This window comes from Neomonachus schauinslandi, chromosome 12 (genome assembly GCF_002201575.2).
Source record: "Neomonachus schauinslandi chromosome 12, ASM220157v2, whole genome shotgun sequence".
Classification (NCBI taxonomy): domain Eukaryota; kingdom Metazoa; phylum Chordata; class Mammalia; order Carnivora; family Phocidae; genus Neomonachus; species Neomonachus schauinslandi.
The window spans coordinates 76,786,672-76,801,201 of NC_058414.1; the positions used below are offsets into that span (position 1 = coordinate 76,786,672).

At 39.9% G+C, this 14,530-nt stretch overlaps 1 protein-coding gene across 1 annotated transcript in view; it reads right to left on the minus strand.

The window, feature by feature from the left end:
• Positions 1-5,641: 5,641 nt before the first annotated feature.
• The window catches only part of FAM3C (FAM3 metabolism regulating signaling molecule C), a 51,841-nt gene continuing 42,952 nt past the window's right edge, over positions 5,642-14,530 (minus strand). Inside the window, exons 9-10 of the mRNA XM_021699295.2 lie at positions 8,645-8,771; positions 5,642-8,038 (exon numbers count right to left, since the gene is read on the minus strand). Coding sequence (XP_021554970.1) covers positions 7,949-8,038; positions 8,645-8,771 — 217 coding nt within the window. The 3' untranslated portion in view covers positions 5,642-7,948. The remainder of the gene's footprint in view (positions 8,039-8,644; positions 8,772-14,530) is intronic.

Genomic DNA, 14,530 nt, shown 5'->3' on the forward strand with positions numbered 1-14,530 from the left:
GTAGCACCATGGTGCTCTTGGGAATACAAGTTGTGGAGCCCAAATGGTCCTATCCAGTCTAGGCTATTTTGCCCACGTTATTTAGGGCTCTTTATGTTACAAGTCACAGAAAATGCAACCCAGACTGACAAACAGTAAAGAAAATGTACTGACTAGGTAACTGAAAGTCCAGAGTTGTGACTGGTTCCGATAAAGCTTGATCAAAAAGTTCACACTGTGCTCCCATGGTTCAGGTCTTTCCAGCTCTAGCCGAAAACAGTCTGGCTTCTGCAGTGTTGTTGTCTACTTCAGGCCCCACATGGTGGGGTGGACCCTCCCCGCCCCCACTCTGCCCCCAGTGGCCTCAGGCTCTCCTCTTTTCTTAGCAACATGGCTGCCACACTCCCCCCAGACCTCACCTTCTCCTACCACTCATTCTAAGGAAAGAGAGAGGTTCTTTTTTGGTTGCTCCCATAGGAGAGATGGAGAACTTTGTTTTTTCCTTCTTCACAGAATGCCCAGCAAAGGTTCTTCTGAGTCTCATTGGCTCCAGTTGGTTAATGTGTCCATCCTTGAACCAGTCAGAATGGCCATTGGAAGTTGGAGTTAGGGGATAAATACACTGATCATCTTAAGGTAATCAAGACCCATGCCGAACCTGGCAGTGGGGTCAATTCTAACGAAACCCACATAGCTTGAGAATAGGGAAGGGGTGAATCTGCAGAGGAAAACCGGGATGTGATGTTACCATTAAAGGGTACGTGGGTGCCGGGCAGCACAGATGTAAGCTGTCCTCAGCTCTAGTGATGTGTTTTGAAAACAGCTTTCTGGCAGCACTTGCGTCAGGCTTATAGCCACACAAAGTGCTGTGGATTATGTATAGGATACAAAGTGCCTTCATTTGTTTAAATGCCCTTTATGACCTTAGAAGTGTAAAAGGGGAGGAGAGGTGATCTGGTGTATTAATTTTACACTTAGGAGTTCAACTATTTTATAAATTGGGAACTGCCTAATAGAGGCAGCGGTAAGAGGCAATGATGATTGTCTAAAAATGATACCAAGAAAAACATATCAAATGGCATTATCTGTAGCCTCTGGATAAAGAAGTTTGCTAATTAAAACATTTCCCTGATAGCAGTATTTTACAAAACATTAAAAGCACTTGAATTTGTTTGACTATAAACAACTGCATTATTTCCTTATTCACAATCTGGATGATAGTTGTTTTTGTTTTTAAACAAACTATGATAGTTGTATTTAGAATAATGATAGAATTCAATTATGTAAGTTAGATACTTGGACCCTGTATGTTTTTGCAGCTTTGTAATCATGTGACATCCACAGTAGGTATTTTTGAAACACACTTTAACTTTCTGAAGTACTGTCAGTCCTGGTAGGTTTGGGTTTTCACTTAGTTTAAAATGTGGGACCAGAAAAGCTTTCCATCAGCATATTGTTTGATAGGCAATTGGATGAGCTGCTGGTACTTGCTGCATCCCATCCCAAAGTCCACTAAAGACTGCAGAGTCAAACCAACCATTTGGAGTCAGTTAGTCCATGATCCAGAGCATTATAATCCACTTAGCTGACTTGCAGAAGAAAAATTCAAATCCTATCTCCAGGAACCATGAATACTGCTCAGGACAAGCCCTTCTCAAGGAAAGTTGGCTAGGAAGCCTTGATTTTTTTTTTTTTTTAATTTCACTCTCACTGTAGACCAGATGTGATAAGTCATAACATTTCTTAGAGTAGGGTGATGGGGTAAGCTGAAGGACATAAATGCATGTGGCACAGCATGAAAGGGGGACACAGGGGGACACCAGGGACTCATTTCCTTTGAAACAGAAAATAAGAGCAGACACTTAGATAGCGCTTACTCTATACCAGGCATTGTTTCCAGTAACTTCTATGTATTAATCAGAATCTGTGCCCTTCGCCACCATGTAATATTGTGCCTCACGCAACATCAAAATTGTCACACACTGCGTTTACAGTATACCATTTAAAGAGTTTTTTTGTATTTGTAAATATAACAAAAATTACAGGATGTTCCTTCAGGGTTTGGCTGTATAAATTTGGTTGAAGCACAGTAGTGAAGTGATGGAAGAACTGAGATCTTAGAATTCACCATGAAATAGAATTAAAAGACACTGCCTCTTGATTTCTAAGCTCAAAGTGATTTGAACTCCCTGCTATTTTAGATCCCAGTGTGGTTAACAGTTGGATTTTGCCGGAGCCTAACAATCATTCCAAAAGGAAATGACTAGGGGTAAAGATCAAACTAACTTAGTGTGACATTAAATAAATACTTACGTCCTTTTTATTGTGCTTACAGCCAATTGTTGCATAAAGTGTCATTTTTAATACATGGATGAATCTTACCATTGGTAATGATTTACATTCATACCCAAAGCAAAATCACTAGAGGTGGTTTGCATGATTTAAAAAACCTTTTGAAACAAAATCAGGATCAGAAAAGCAGCCTCTCCCACTGATTATAAAGGAAAGCAATAATAAATGTGGACCAAGTCAACACAAACTGCAGTTTCGTATGTGATTTAATTTGCAGAGTAAGTGGAAGCATCTGATTGGTGTGCAAGAATGGAAAAGCGGAACGAGTGGGGGACAGAGGGCTGCCCGGTTCTCTCTGTCCCAGTGCTGTTCTGAATCCTCGGGGAGGCTCACCTCCAAACGGGCCAAGGAGCCTTCCCCTTTGCATGCTAGTAACAATCAAACCCTCGTAATCATGCCCATACCCACTTGGTCATGTTTAGCTAAGAAGGAAGGGTGGCCTCTTGCAGCCCCCAATTATTCTTTGACAAAAGAGAAATGTCACCAAAATTAACTGCACATTTAAATACTCCTCGAACTCTTCATTAACTAAATGTATAAATATACAAAATGTAAGTCAGTAATCACCTTTGTTTCTAGTACATAATCCCTACTTTTTTTTTTAAGTGGTTTTTTGTAAGTTGTATCATTTTCATTTTCCCTCCAGCTTTACTGAGATATAACTGACATACAACATTCTGTAAGTTTAAGGGCCTGTCCATTGAAGTTGCTTCATCTCAAGCTCCCGGGCAGACAACCAACGTGTGCTCCATATAGGTTTGTACGAGGCAAGCCAGCAAAATGGAAGCACTGAAAAAGTGAAATGTGATAAAACCTCTTCAACATGCCCCCTGTTTAATGGGTACGGGCTGAGTGACTTTACAAGCTGAAAAATAAATTTCACTACTCAGAATGAGAAGTTCCCTCCTTTTGCTGGTTTGAACACTTCTTCCTTTCCCCGGATGTCCACTTTATCATTTCTTGAGAAACTAAACTTTGTCGATAGAGAACTACAATCTCAAATTTGCAACTGTCACAACTGTCATTGTGTCCATGTCCAACACACCTAATGCTGTAGAATTAGAGGGAACCTTCCCTAAACAGACTATTTCCGTAACAGAATTTTAATGTACCCTTGTAAGGTGTTAACAGTTCCACAAGAATTGGCTTCCCACCTCATTCCTGGGCCAGAAGTTTCAGATTTCTATAGAAGTACAAGCTCAGGTGCCTGGAGAACCACAAAAGCCCGAATTCTGTGTGTGAAAAGGAGTTTGGTTGGTGTCAGTGCGGATTGAATGAAAGAGCAGGTGTATGGCCAGAGGCTTAGGTCCAGGTGAAGAGCTGCATCCTTGTCGCAGCTTTAGCTGCAAGTCAATGCGTCCAAGTCATTCAATGACTCCTTTCTGGCTTGGTGTCTTCGTCCGTTCAGGTTGCTATAACAAAACACCATAGACTGGGGGGCTTATAAGCAACAAAAATTCAGTTCTCATAGTTCTAGAGACCGGGAAGTCCAAGATCAAGGTGCTCGGAGATTTGGTGTCTGGTGAAGGCCTGCTTCTTGGTTCATGTGTTTTCTTGCTGTGTTGTCACATGGCAGAAGGCAGGAAGCTCTCTGGGGTCTCCTTGATAAGGGCTCTACCTTCAGTGAGGGCTCTACCCTTCTGACCTAATCACCTCCCAAAGGCCCCACCTCCAAGTACCATTGCATTGGAGATTAGGTTTCAACATAGGGATGCTGGGGGGCTACAAACATTAAGACCATAGCATTCAGTAGGATGGGATTGGGAAGCTGAAGGAGGCTGGCCAACTTTTCTCTTTGGCTAAAAAATGACTAGCCTTCAAGAGGCACAGTCGATCAGAACAGCAAGACTAGCAGTTGCATCTCATGCAGTGCGTGCCAGGCACTTCAACAGGCACCACAAATGCGTGGTACCATCCCTCACTTACTGTAGTGAGGAGGCGGACCTTCTCAGGTTCCTCGTGCAGTCAACAATGAGGTAGAGAGACACACACTCAGGCAAGTCTGACTCTTACCCAATACACTACACTGTCTCCATTACCGAATTCACTCCTCTTTAAGGTTGTAGGCCCTTTTCCTCGCTGGCGATCGAGTAAAATAAATATGGGCGGATTACATGGAACATCAGAAGCATGCAGTTTCATCAGTCAATTTTCCCAAATATAGGACTATGTTTTGCCAACTTAGTCTCAACTTCTTTCAATGTCCAATGCACTCCAGTGTTGGGCATACTTTATGTAGAGCTGAAGTGAGTTTTGTTTCTATTTAAGTAATCCCTAGAGCCAAGGTGGGGCTCCAACTCACGACCCCAAGATCAAGAGCCACATGCTCTACCGACTGAGCCAGCCAGGCGCCCCTGAACGGTGAGTTTAGTAACGGCAGCAAGCTGTACCTGTGAACTAGCTGTTCTGGGAAGGTGGTCTTCCCTGTAATAAGTCTGCTTATAAACTGCCCATCAAACAAGGCAAGAGGCATTTTTCTTCTAACTGAAGGGCCAGCCAGTCCTTTTCCTTTCTAGAAGAGACATCGTAGTGTTGAAAGCATTTCCTCCATAAAGCTGCCCTCCAGTGGCCTACACCCTCCCTGGATTGCAGGAAGGTACTGGTGGACGTAGTCTCAGGTTCCTGGATGGCCTTCCCCATGCTTCCTCAAGCTGCCTAGCAACAGACTGCCGCTCCCAAGCCAGGCCTGCCTAGTTTTTGCTTTAGCTACCTTTGATTTGACAGGAACCTCAAGAAAGGGGGTGTGGGAGAAGAGACACATGCAGCAGGATGGGAGTAGTGAAATTGAGAGAGCTCTGAGGGGAACAGGTATTGAGTAGCTATTGGCATGTGACAATCAAAAACCAAGTATGTGATAGAAAAATCATCCTGGGTAGAGGCAGCAAAATAATTCCGAGGGGTGCTTTAGAAAAGGTAAAATTTGGTACTTTACCCTGCCACTGTTAATCTACATGTACCAACTGCTGTCCAAGGCCTGATTGAAGAGGTTAAGTGGCAAATCTTTTCACCGATCAACACAAGTAATTTTTTTCTTTAATACTCATTTTAAAAAGTATTCTAAATATATTTGTACTCTTAATATTCTACCTGAACTCAACGCATTTCTCATTCCTTCAATTAAAAATGGGGTATGTCAACTGAATTGAAACTATCATCTCTTTTGGGGGTTTCAAATTATAATTTGTAAAAACTGTTAAAGTATAAATGCAATGCAGGCTAAATGCCTTGAGCTTCACCTGGCATAAAATAATAAAGTATTAGCTGATTCATTTCAAAACAAATACAAAATGCAGACAGAACAATGATAAATTTTACTTTAATCAAATTAAAGTCAGGAATATAAAGACTCTGGCTCAATTTTTCTTTAATTTCCCAAATATCACTTATTTTCCTACTGTCTTAGCTTAATTAATAGGAACACTATAATACACTTGTTCCAGAAAAAAAAAAATTGTGATTACAAATAAAAAATATGCATCCAAAAGTCCTTATACACCATTTAATATACCAAAATGTCAATGCCAAATTTCTGATTTTAATAAAGAAAATTCTTAACATTAAAGGAACATTGTTTCATTTATAATGTGGACTTTTAAAAGACATCTAAACATGAAATGTAGTAAAATTATTGCTTCCAAAGTTGGCACGATCTATAACAAGACAGAATTGAAACAAAAGCAAACTGCACCAAAGCCGCCCCAAGAATCTGTCTTTCTCCCTTCTTCGGACATTTTGCACAGCTTCATGAAGCTATCGTTTTATAGTTTTTACCGCGAAAGGGATGTCTTGCCATCTGGATACTTAAATTCTATACATGTTAAGATATATCCTGAGGATACTAGTGTGTTAAACCACAGGAATGTCTTAAATTTTCATGCTAAGCAGTACAATAAATGCTTGACAAACATTAATATGAAGTTCTGCAGGTATATTACTTTGCCAGACAATACAAAACAATTCACAATGCAAAACCAAGAGTATTTTCATTATTTAAAAAAAAAAAAAATGCAAAAACGCAACATTTATTTCATCATCCCTGGAACTGGAAAATAGCTATTCTTTTAATTGACAGAATTTAGGGAAGTATTTTAAATGTCAAGATACACATACTGAATATGAGTTATAATATAAGCACCAGAAATCTGAAAAGTTTACAAAAATTCTTTAAATGTGTAAGGTGCATTTATTCTTGAATTACATTCAGTTTGAGAGAAGAACCAGTACCCCAAAGTTCATTAATATTTAAGAAATAGCTGGATAGCTTCCAAGTTGGTTTACAGCAAAATAAAAATACTGCCTTTAGTTTTTTTATACAAGTCATCTAAAATTTAGATTCAAAATTTAAGTGCTGCCTTCTATTGTGAGTAGTTTGATTGTTAATTTATGTTCCAGTTTAAGATACTTCATACACTATAGGTATTTAATGCCCTAACACAAAAACAAAACAAAACAAAAACAAACAAACTTGAGCCATTTAGTGAACATCTCAAGTGAACACAATTTTATGTAGAGCTGGGTATGAAATCATCTGGAGTCAAATAAAGATTATTTTTTAAATGTTATCAGTCCACTCAGTATTTAAGACTTTCCTAAATATGTCGTTATATCTTCAGGCAAAAATTGCTATTACGAAGTTAGATAAATACAGAATTATATTTCTTGGTTTACCATCAAAATAATGGTGACATTAAAGCATGCCTCTTTCTAAACCACTTGGTCAATGCTGGTAACAATTAAATAAGGAAACCTCCACCAGCGTTGTGTTAACTACATAGCCACGGCTGTCCTGAACCCACTGGTTAGGGTGCAGAAGGGCCGGGGCCTGTGTCCCTGGCTCTGTGCAGCTGCCGCCCCCGGCCTCATTCTAAGCAGCTTCTGTGAATTCAAATTATTCACACTGCGAACACAAAACCCAAAAAGCTACAGTCCTGAATACCACCTACATTTACATATTTCCTTTTTCACTGTGTACATTAAAAAAAAGAATTCTGTTGTGCTTTTCACATATCTGATATAGGTTTTCATATCGTTTTATTTCTAGGTTTTTTTGGGAAGAGAAGAGAAAAACAGGAAAAAGGTACACCAGAAAGTCAGACTATAAAGGAACATTACACACACAACTAGCCAAGTATCTTTGTAATTTAAAAGATACTATCATTAAAAGTCAACATATATATGCATATATATATATATACGAATATGTATATATAGACACACACACGCACACATATATAAAACAAAGTCTCCTCCCTAAAATCCATATTATTCCATGATAGGTTTTCACAGCAACCCGTATGTATATCAATATATTTTTCACAATCTATTCAGTTATCCATTGGGTATGCTTTTAGAATTAAAAGATGTCATTACTGTAGCAGTCTAACACTGTACTGTTATTAGGGAAATGTGCTTAGAAATGGTTCAGTGATTTGCTCATTATGATGACTATTTACAAAGGCGTCTATTTACGTTAGCAATAAATAATCCTGATATCAAAAGAGATAATGCTCATGCACACACCGAGATGGCTGCATGCTCCTAAAGTATTTACATGTAGCTTCTCTGTCACAGCTCAGCCATTAATAGTGAAAGTGCATTTCCTTCAAGTTCCTCTGCATTAATCTTGCTTCTGGGGGATGCATCCTTCCATTTCGACAACTTCGGGCCATCCTTCATATTTGTTTGTGTCTTTATTGTTCTTTATGTGCTGTTGGAATACAGTAACAGTATACAGTTTAAAAAAAAAAAAACCACCTTTATGAACTGCTTCTCTACCATAACATACTTTAGTGTACTCGTTTCAGTAACACTCATGTCAGTGATGAATTCATGCAAATTACTGCTCAAGAGAGTAAATGAGCAACCCCTGGGGCCGGGCAGACCTTCAAATACCAGCCGAAAAGAACAAAACAGTGCAGAAGTTTTCAGAAGGATCATTTGTTAGCCAAAAGGCAAAGTTTACATTCTACTAAGTTCTAAAGTATTTCTAAACTTAACTGATTATACTATCAAAAGCTCAAATAAAATCTTTATGAACGCTTCCTAAACGGCTCATGATAAAGGCAATCATATGCCGATGCACTGACATATAGGAAAAAATTTTCCATGCAGAATAGGACTATTTTTCAGTTTTGATTTTAAATCAGTGCATGATTATTTCAAGTAACTGATTACCAAGAGCTTATGAAAAAATATATAAACATATTTAATGGCTGCTTTGTCTAAGTTTCAAATAACTAGGATACGACTATGCACTATATGGTTTCACACAATTTACCTTTGTCCATTAATTATGAAAGTCTAAGACACTAACCTGTTCAAAGGGGCTTTTTGTCTTGATGCCTTTCCCACCACAGAAGACCCAGTTGTCTCTAAAACCAAGATTAGTAATAGATGTACTTCCCAATTCAGCAATGAGCCGCCGTGCCTCATCATTGAGTCTTAAAGAGGAAGAAAAGAATAATACGATAAACACAGAGCACTGTATATTATCTAAGTAATACTGATTCGCCAGTATATTAACATGTAACACGGATGAGAAAATACCAGCTTAAATAAGAGAACATAAAAAAATATAGAATTTTTTTCAGAGCAACATTCCTGCTATTTGAATTCTCTAGTGACAACAGACACGAAATCTAGCAATTAGTTTTAAGTTTATTCTATGAACAAATACCTTTTAGATGTCTTTATTTTACAATAATTCACTTTCATCCACATCCATCAAATAAATAAGGGATACTGTAGTTAGCAGATGCCTACTTAGGTTAATACAAGGTCTTAAGCAACCCATATCTTCGTAAAATTAAAAATCACTTTGAATTTCCACTAATCCCTTTGTGAATTACATCTGAATAAAGGTAAATGCTAACAAAAATCTAGGTGCTTCTAATACTATGGTTTCTTTAAAAGAAAATGAACCTTGAGAGTAAGTATATAAATTATACTTTAATAATAATGTCAAGTGATTATTTAATAAAAATGAACATTAACCAGACAGCAGTTAAGTACCTGCCAACGAGGAAGGGCAGTGGCAAAAGTCAAGTGGTAGGGAAACAGTTAATGAAATTTGGCATTAAGGAATTTTGTGTAGGGGGGGGCGCCTGGGTGGCTCAGATGGTTAAGTGTCTGCCTTCGGCTCAGGTCATGATCCCAGGGTCCCGGGATCGAGTCCCCATCGGGCTCCCTGCTCAGTGCCGAGCCTGCTTCTACCTCTCCCTCTGCCATTCCCTCCGCTTGTGCTCTCTGTCAAATAAATAAAATCTTTAGAAAAAGAAATAAATTTTGTGTAGGTTATTATCTTAATGCTGAGAATTCTCAATATCCCCTCTGTCTCACAAAAAAAGAAGAGGTTCAGTAGATACATGCTGGCTGTAGAGAAAAAAAAAAGGCAGTAAGGTCTCTATAGCTCCCAAAAGATGGCACTTACAGGTCAGTTGGAGAGGTCTGTTCTGCTAAAATCTGAGTCAAGGGAAGTTTTATATTTGCAAATAGCTGGGGGTGGGGGGGATCACTAAATGCAAATAGCACGAGTGAAGAAGGTACTTATTTATCTGACAGTGTTGAAACATCTCATGCTTGTATCAGTCAGCTCCTTCAATGTATTAATGAAAGAAACACTAGGTCCAAGAGTTCTCATTTAACTTCAAGATGAACAAAATAATTTGTTTTTAAAAAAAACTTCATAAAAAAGAACGAACTGCATATATATATATATGACTTCCAACTTCCAACTGATGCAAACCACATCCATGGGCAGTGGAACTTTTTTTTTTAATTTTAATTCCAGTGTAGTTAAGATAGTGTTATATTAGTTTCAGGTGTACAATATATTGATTCTATGATTCCATACAACACCTGGTGCTCTTCACCACAAGGACACTCCTTAATCCTCATCACCTATTACCCCATCCTCCCACTCACCTCCCCTCCGGTAACCAGCAGTTTGTTCTCTATAGTTAAGAGGCTGTTTCTTGGTTTGTCTCGCTCTCTTTTTCCTTTACTTGTTTTGTTTCTTAAATTCCACCTGAGTGAAATCATATGGTATTTGTCTTTCTTTACTGACTTCACTTAGCATTATATTCTCTAGCTCTATCCATCTATGTCATTGCAAATGGCAAGATTTCATTCTTCTTTATGGCTAATATTCGTGTGTGTGTGTGTGTGTGTGTGTGTGTACACGTATATACATATCCACCACATCTTATTTATCCGTTCATCTTTCGATGGACCCTTGGGCTGCTTCCATTATCTTGGCTATTGTAAATAATGCCGCAATACACATAGGGGTGCTGCTACCCCTTTGAATTAGTATTTTTGTATTTTGGGGGGTAAACACCCAGTAGTGGAACTGTTTTAACCACAGCCTGGGCACTGCTCTCCTGGAGGAAGTTCACTAGAATCACTGAGAAAATCACCTATAACCCTACAATATTTAGACTTTCAGACCCAAATCTATATAAAGTGATGCACTTACAACCTGGTGAAATAAAAATAAATGAAATAACTGTGCAAAAGAACCCCTGCAGTCCTGGCCTCTCTGAAGATTTTGAGACCTCAGAGACTCAAGTCCACATGCTTCCAGCCTTCTCCCCAAAGTCTGCAGCCACATTATCCTATGCCGTGCTTACATGAATCAGCCATCACTCCACATTTGTTTGCTGACTTGATAAGCAAGGTGTGTATTAGAGGGACACTCCCTGAAGGCATTGCCTGAACCCTGTCTTCTTGTTTCCACTGGCACCTCATGGGCTCTTAGGGCTGCTCAATAATGAATGAATGTGAAGTTCACAAATACCAAGGGACTGCTTTAGATGCAAAAGCTGCCTGCAAAGTAGGTGGTTTATCCCAGTGCAGGCCTGGCTGCCTGCAAAAATTGTGAATCAATTAAGAAATACATTGAAGGGCAGTCATTTTTACTCCTGTACTTCTGAATTTCAGAACTGATCATTTTGATCTACGTGAATAAACTAAGCCAAGTTAGCCAGAGATCTAGAAGCAACTGGAAAATTTCGCTTTGCTTGGGCTCCCTCCGTTCATCGGTCTCCTTCCTCTTCCTTTCCCGGGAGAACGCCCGCAGGTCCCGCGCAGGGAAGGGCGGGGCACAGCGGCCTGGGAGGCTGTCTGTAGAAAGGCCGAGGGGCAAGCTGAAACCCGCCGGCAGGCCGGCAGCCTGGATTCGGCGGCGGCTCCCCGCACTCCGGAACTGACGGCAACGGGATGCTGCACAAGTGGTGCAGTCTATGCAGAACACCTACTTCCTGCCGGGGAGGCTGGAATTTGGGGGGGGTGTCAGGCGGGGGTGCCTCTGAGCAGCAGCAAGTAACATCCCTGGGCACCGAGTCGCCAGTACATACTAGACAGCACTTCGCAGTGCTGTCACCGTCTGTCGCCGGAGGAGGGAAGCGCATCCTGTGCAACTCCACCTGGGAGGGGACTCGGGGAACCTGAAGCCCAGTTCCCGCCAGACTTCACTCAGCGCACATTTCCCCTTTGCTAATTTTGCTTTGTATCCTTTTGCTGTAACAAATAGTAGCCATGAGGTGAGCAGGGCTGCAGGCCGGGTCCTGTGAGTCCTAGCAAATCATCAGACCCAGGGGTGGCTTCGGGCACCCCTGCCACATGTCTCTATGTATATCTAAGTATGGTTGTAAAACAAGATTAAGTTTCTCAATAATTTCTAAAGTTCTCTGCTCTGCCTATGTAGAATTTGAAGGATTTCATTATTCCTTTTTCAAATCTTTCATTTAAGTAGAAGACAATTTCATGTTTCAAAAAGAAGTTTAAAATCATGCAAAGGTAGCCAATATTTTCAGCACTGATTCAATACACATTAGGTATCAAAATGTCCCATTTCTTTACAAGTCAGTGTAACTAATGTATACATGGTATAAATTTTAAAGATATAAGCTTTTATTCTATGTAGGAGCACCTTGAGTTTGTTACAAATATTTTCATCTCCACGAATGGTCTTAACTTGCTGAGATGCTGGGGCACGTGGGTGGCTCAGTTGGTTAAACATCGGACTCTTGATTTCAGCTTAGGTCACGATCTCAGGGTCGTGAGATCAAGCCCCGCGTCGGGCTCCACACTGGGTGTAGAGCCTGCCTAAGACTCTCTCCTACTCTCTCTGCCCCTCAGCGCCCCCAGCTTGTGCTCTATCTCTAAATAAATAAATAAGCTATTAAAAAATAAAAAACAAATGCTATTAAAAAATTAGCTGAGATGTTGAAAATTTTTATGGAATAAATTATTTTAGTTAAGAATTTTCTTTAAAATGAATCAAAAATTATTCTGCGACAAACAAGATGGCAGAGATAGGGACCAAGTTTTTCTGAAGAGATTCTAAAGCTGCACAGGGGCAAGAGGGAGTAGCAATGGAGGCAACAGGAACGGGAGAGGGGGCAACTCAGAGACCCGCCTCCATCTTTGCTGGGGAGGAGGAGCATCGGAGAGCCCCCCAGTCATGCCACCACAACAGGCCAATGCTCCCTTTCTTGAAAGCAACATGGAGAATTAATATTCTGGGCCCCACTCTGATTAACAGGGAAGAACCGCTTGGGAAGTAGAAGTGTCAAGAACTTTGGAAGAAAATCGCCATATTACTTCAAGAGATTGAAGAAAAAGCAAAGCTAGGCACAGGTGACCATGCAGCCTAGACTTTAAAGACAGCACATTATAAAAAGTTCAGATTAGAAGCTCTTATGAGAATAGGACTCTTCAAAGACAAAAAAAAATAATAATAATAATAATTTTCACTATATAATTGCTAACGATCTTGGAAAAGAGGAGGATAGATTATAAATTAGTGCTACAACAGGAGTGTTCTGTGATGGGCACAAACTCAGAAGTGTCCAAAAATATAGGGCAAATCATATTACTAATGAGGAAACTCTGAATATTACTACCAGGAAGACCGGTAGTGCTCAGGATAAGATGAGACTCATAAAACCATTACAGGCCACACAAAGAACTTTTGCTACCAAGTGCAAACAACGAAGGGATCCACTGTTTCACAAGAATGATATAATATGGAGATCAAAGCATGCCTGCCTTTTCCAGGGAGGCAAACACTCTGATCGACATAAAAAGGGAAGAGCAGTTCAGGAATGTCTATATCAGTGCTGTAAAGTAAACTGAAGCCTCCAGGCCCACACACGTCACACAGTTAAATTCTAAGGAACTTCAACATCATCTTCAAGGTAGTGTCTGTTATTTTAGAAACATCATGGAAAATGAAGATGCTAAGTCATTAAAAGTAAATTACATATTCCAGTCTTCAAAAAAAGGCAAGGAAATTTTTAGAAACAATGGTCAATAAAGCTACTTCCAATTTTTAGCAAATTCTAGAATGGATTACAACAAGGAGAGCCTGTGAACAAAAAAAAGAGGGGGGGAGGAGGAAAAAGAGGGGGTAGTGAGGAAGAGGGAGGAATAAATCAAGCTAAGTTAAGGTCATGTCAGCTATTTCGGCATCTGAAGAGGTTTGCGGGCAGGAGATCAGGGCAGTGTAATTAGCATAGCTCATGAATTTCAAGTGAGCATCTGAGAGTCTCTGAAAACAGCCTCTATGAATAAAATAATGGAACAGCAGCTGGATGGGGTGCCTGTTAGGGTACATGGGCAGCTGTTTAAAAAACAGTTTCTGTAGTTGATTAACAGAAGAAACCCTTGGAGGAGGACCCTGGCAGGATGGCGCACCGCCCTTGGTGAATAGTTTTATCAATGACTTCAACTTAGACACAAGAATGACTCTGGAGAGACTACAAAGCCTGGATCATGGAACTCTCATAGGACAAATGTCAGCATCATGACCTAATGGGCCAAAATCAGCAAAATTAAATTTAACAAGGATAACAAGGATTAAACAAAATCAAGTCCTGAATGCGGAGAAAGACCTGATTTGGCAGTGGTTATAAAAAAAAAAGGTCAGAGAGCAAATGAAATGATCTGAGACTTTAACTTAACCAAAAATTCACGAGCCAAAAATGTGATGTGACCTTTTAAAGAAAACGAATATAATACTAGTCTGTATAAATATTCAAAGAAGCGTATCTCCAACACGGTAAAAGCTAGCACCTCCGCTGTACCCTGAAATGGCCAGACCCCATCAGGAACCCTGGGTTTGACTGGGGCACTCATTTTAAAGGGTTGATAATCAACCAGAGAACCAATGCCCAAAAAATGCAGCCAGGAGAGT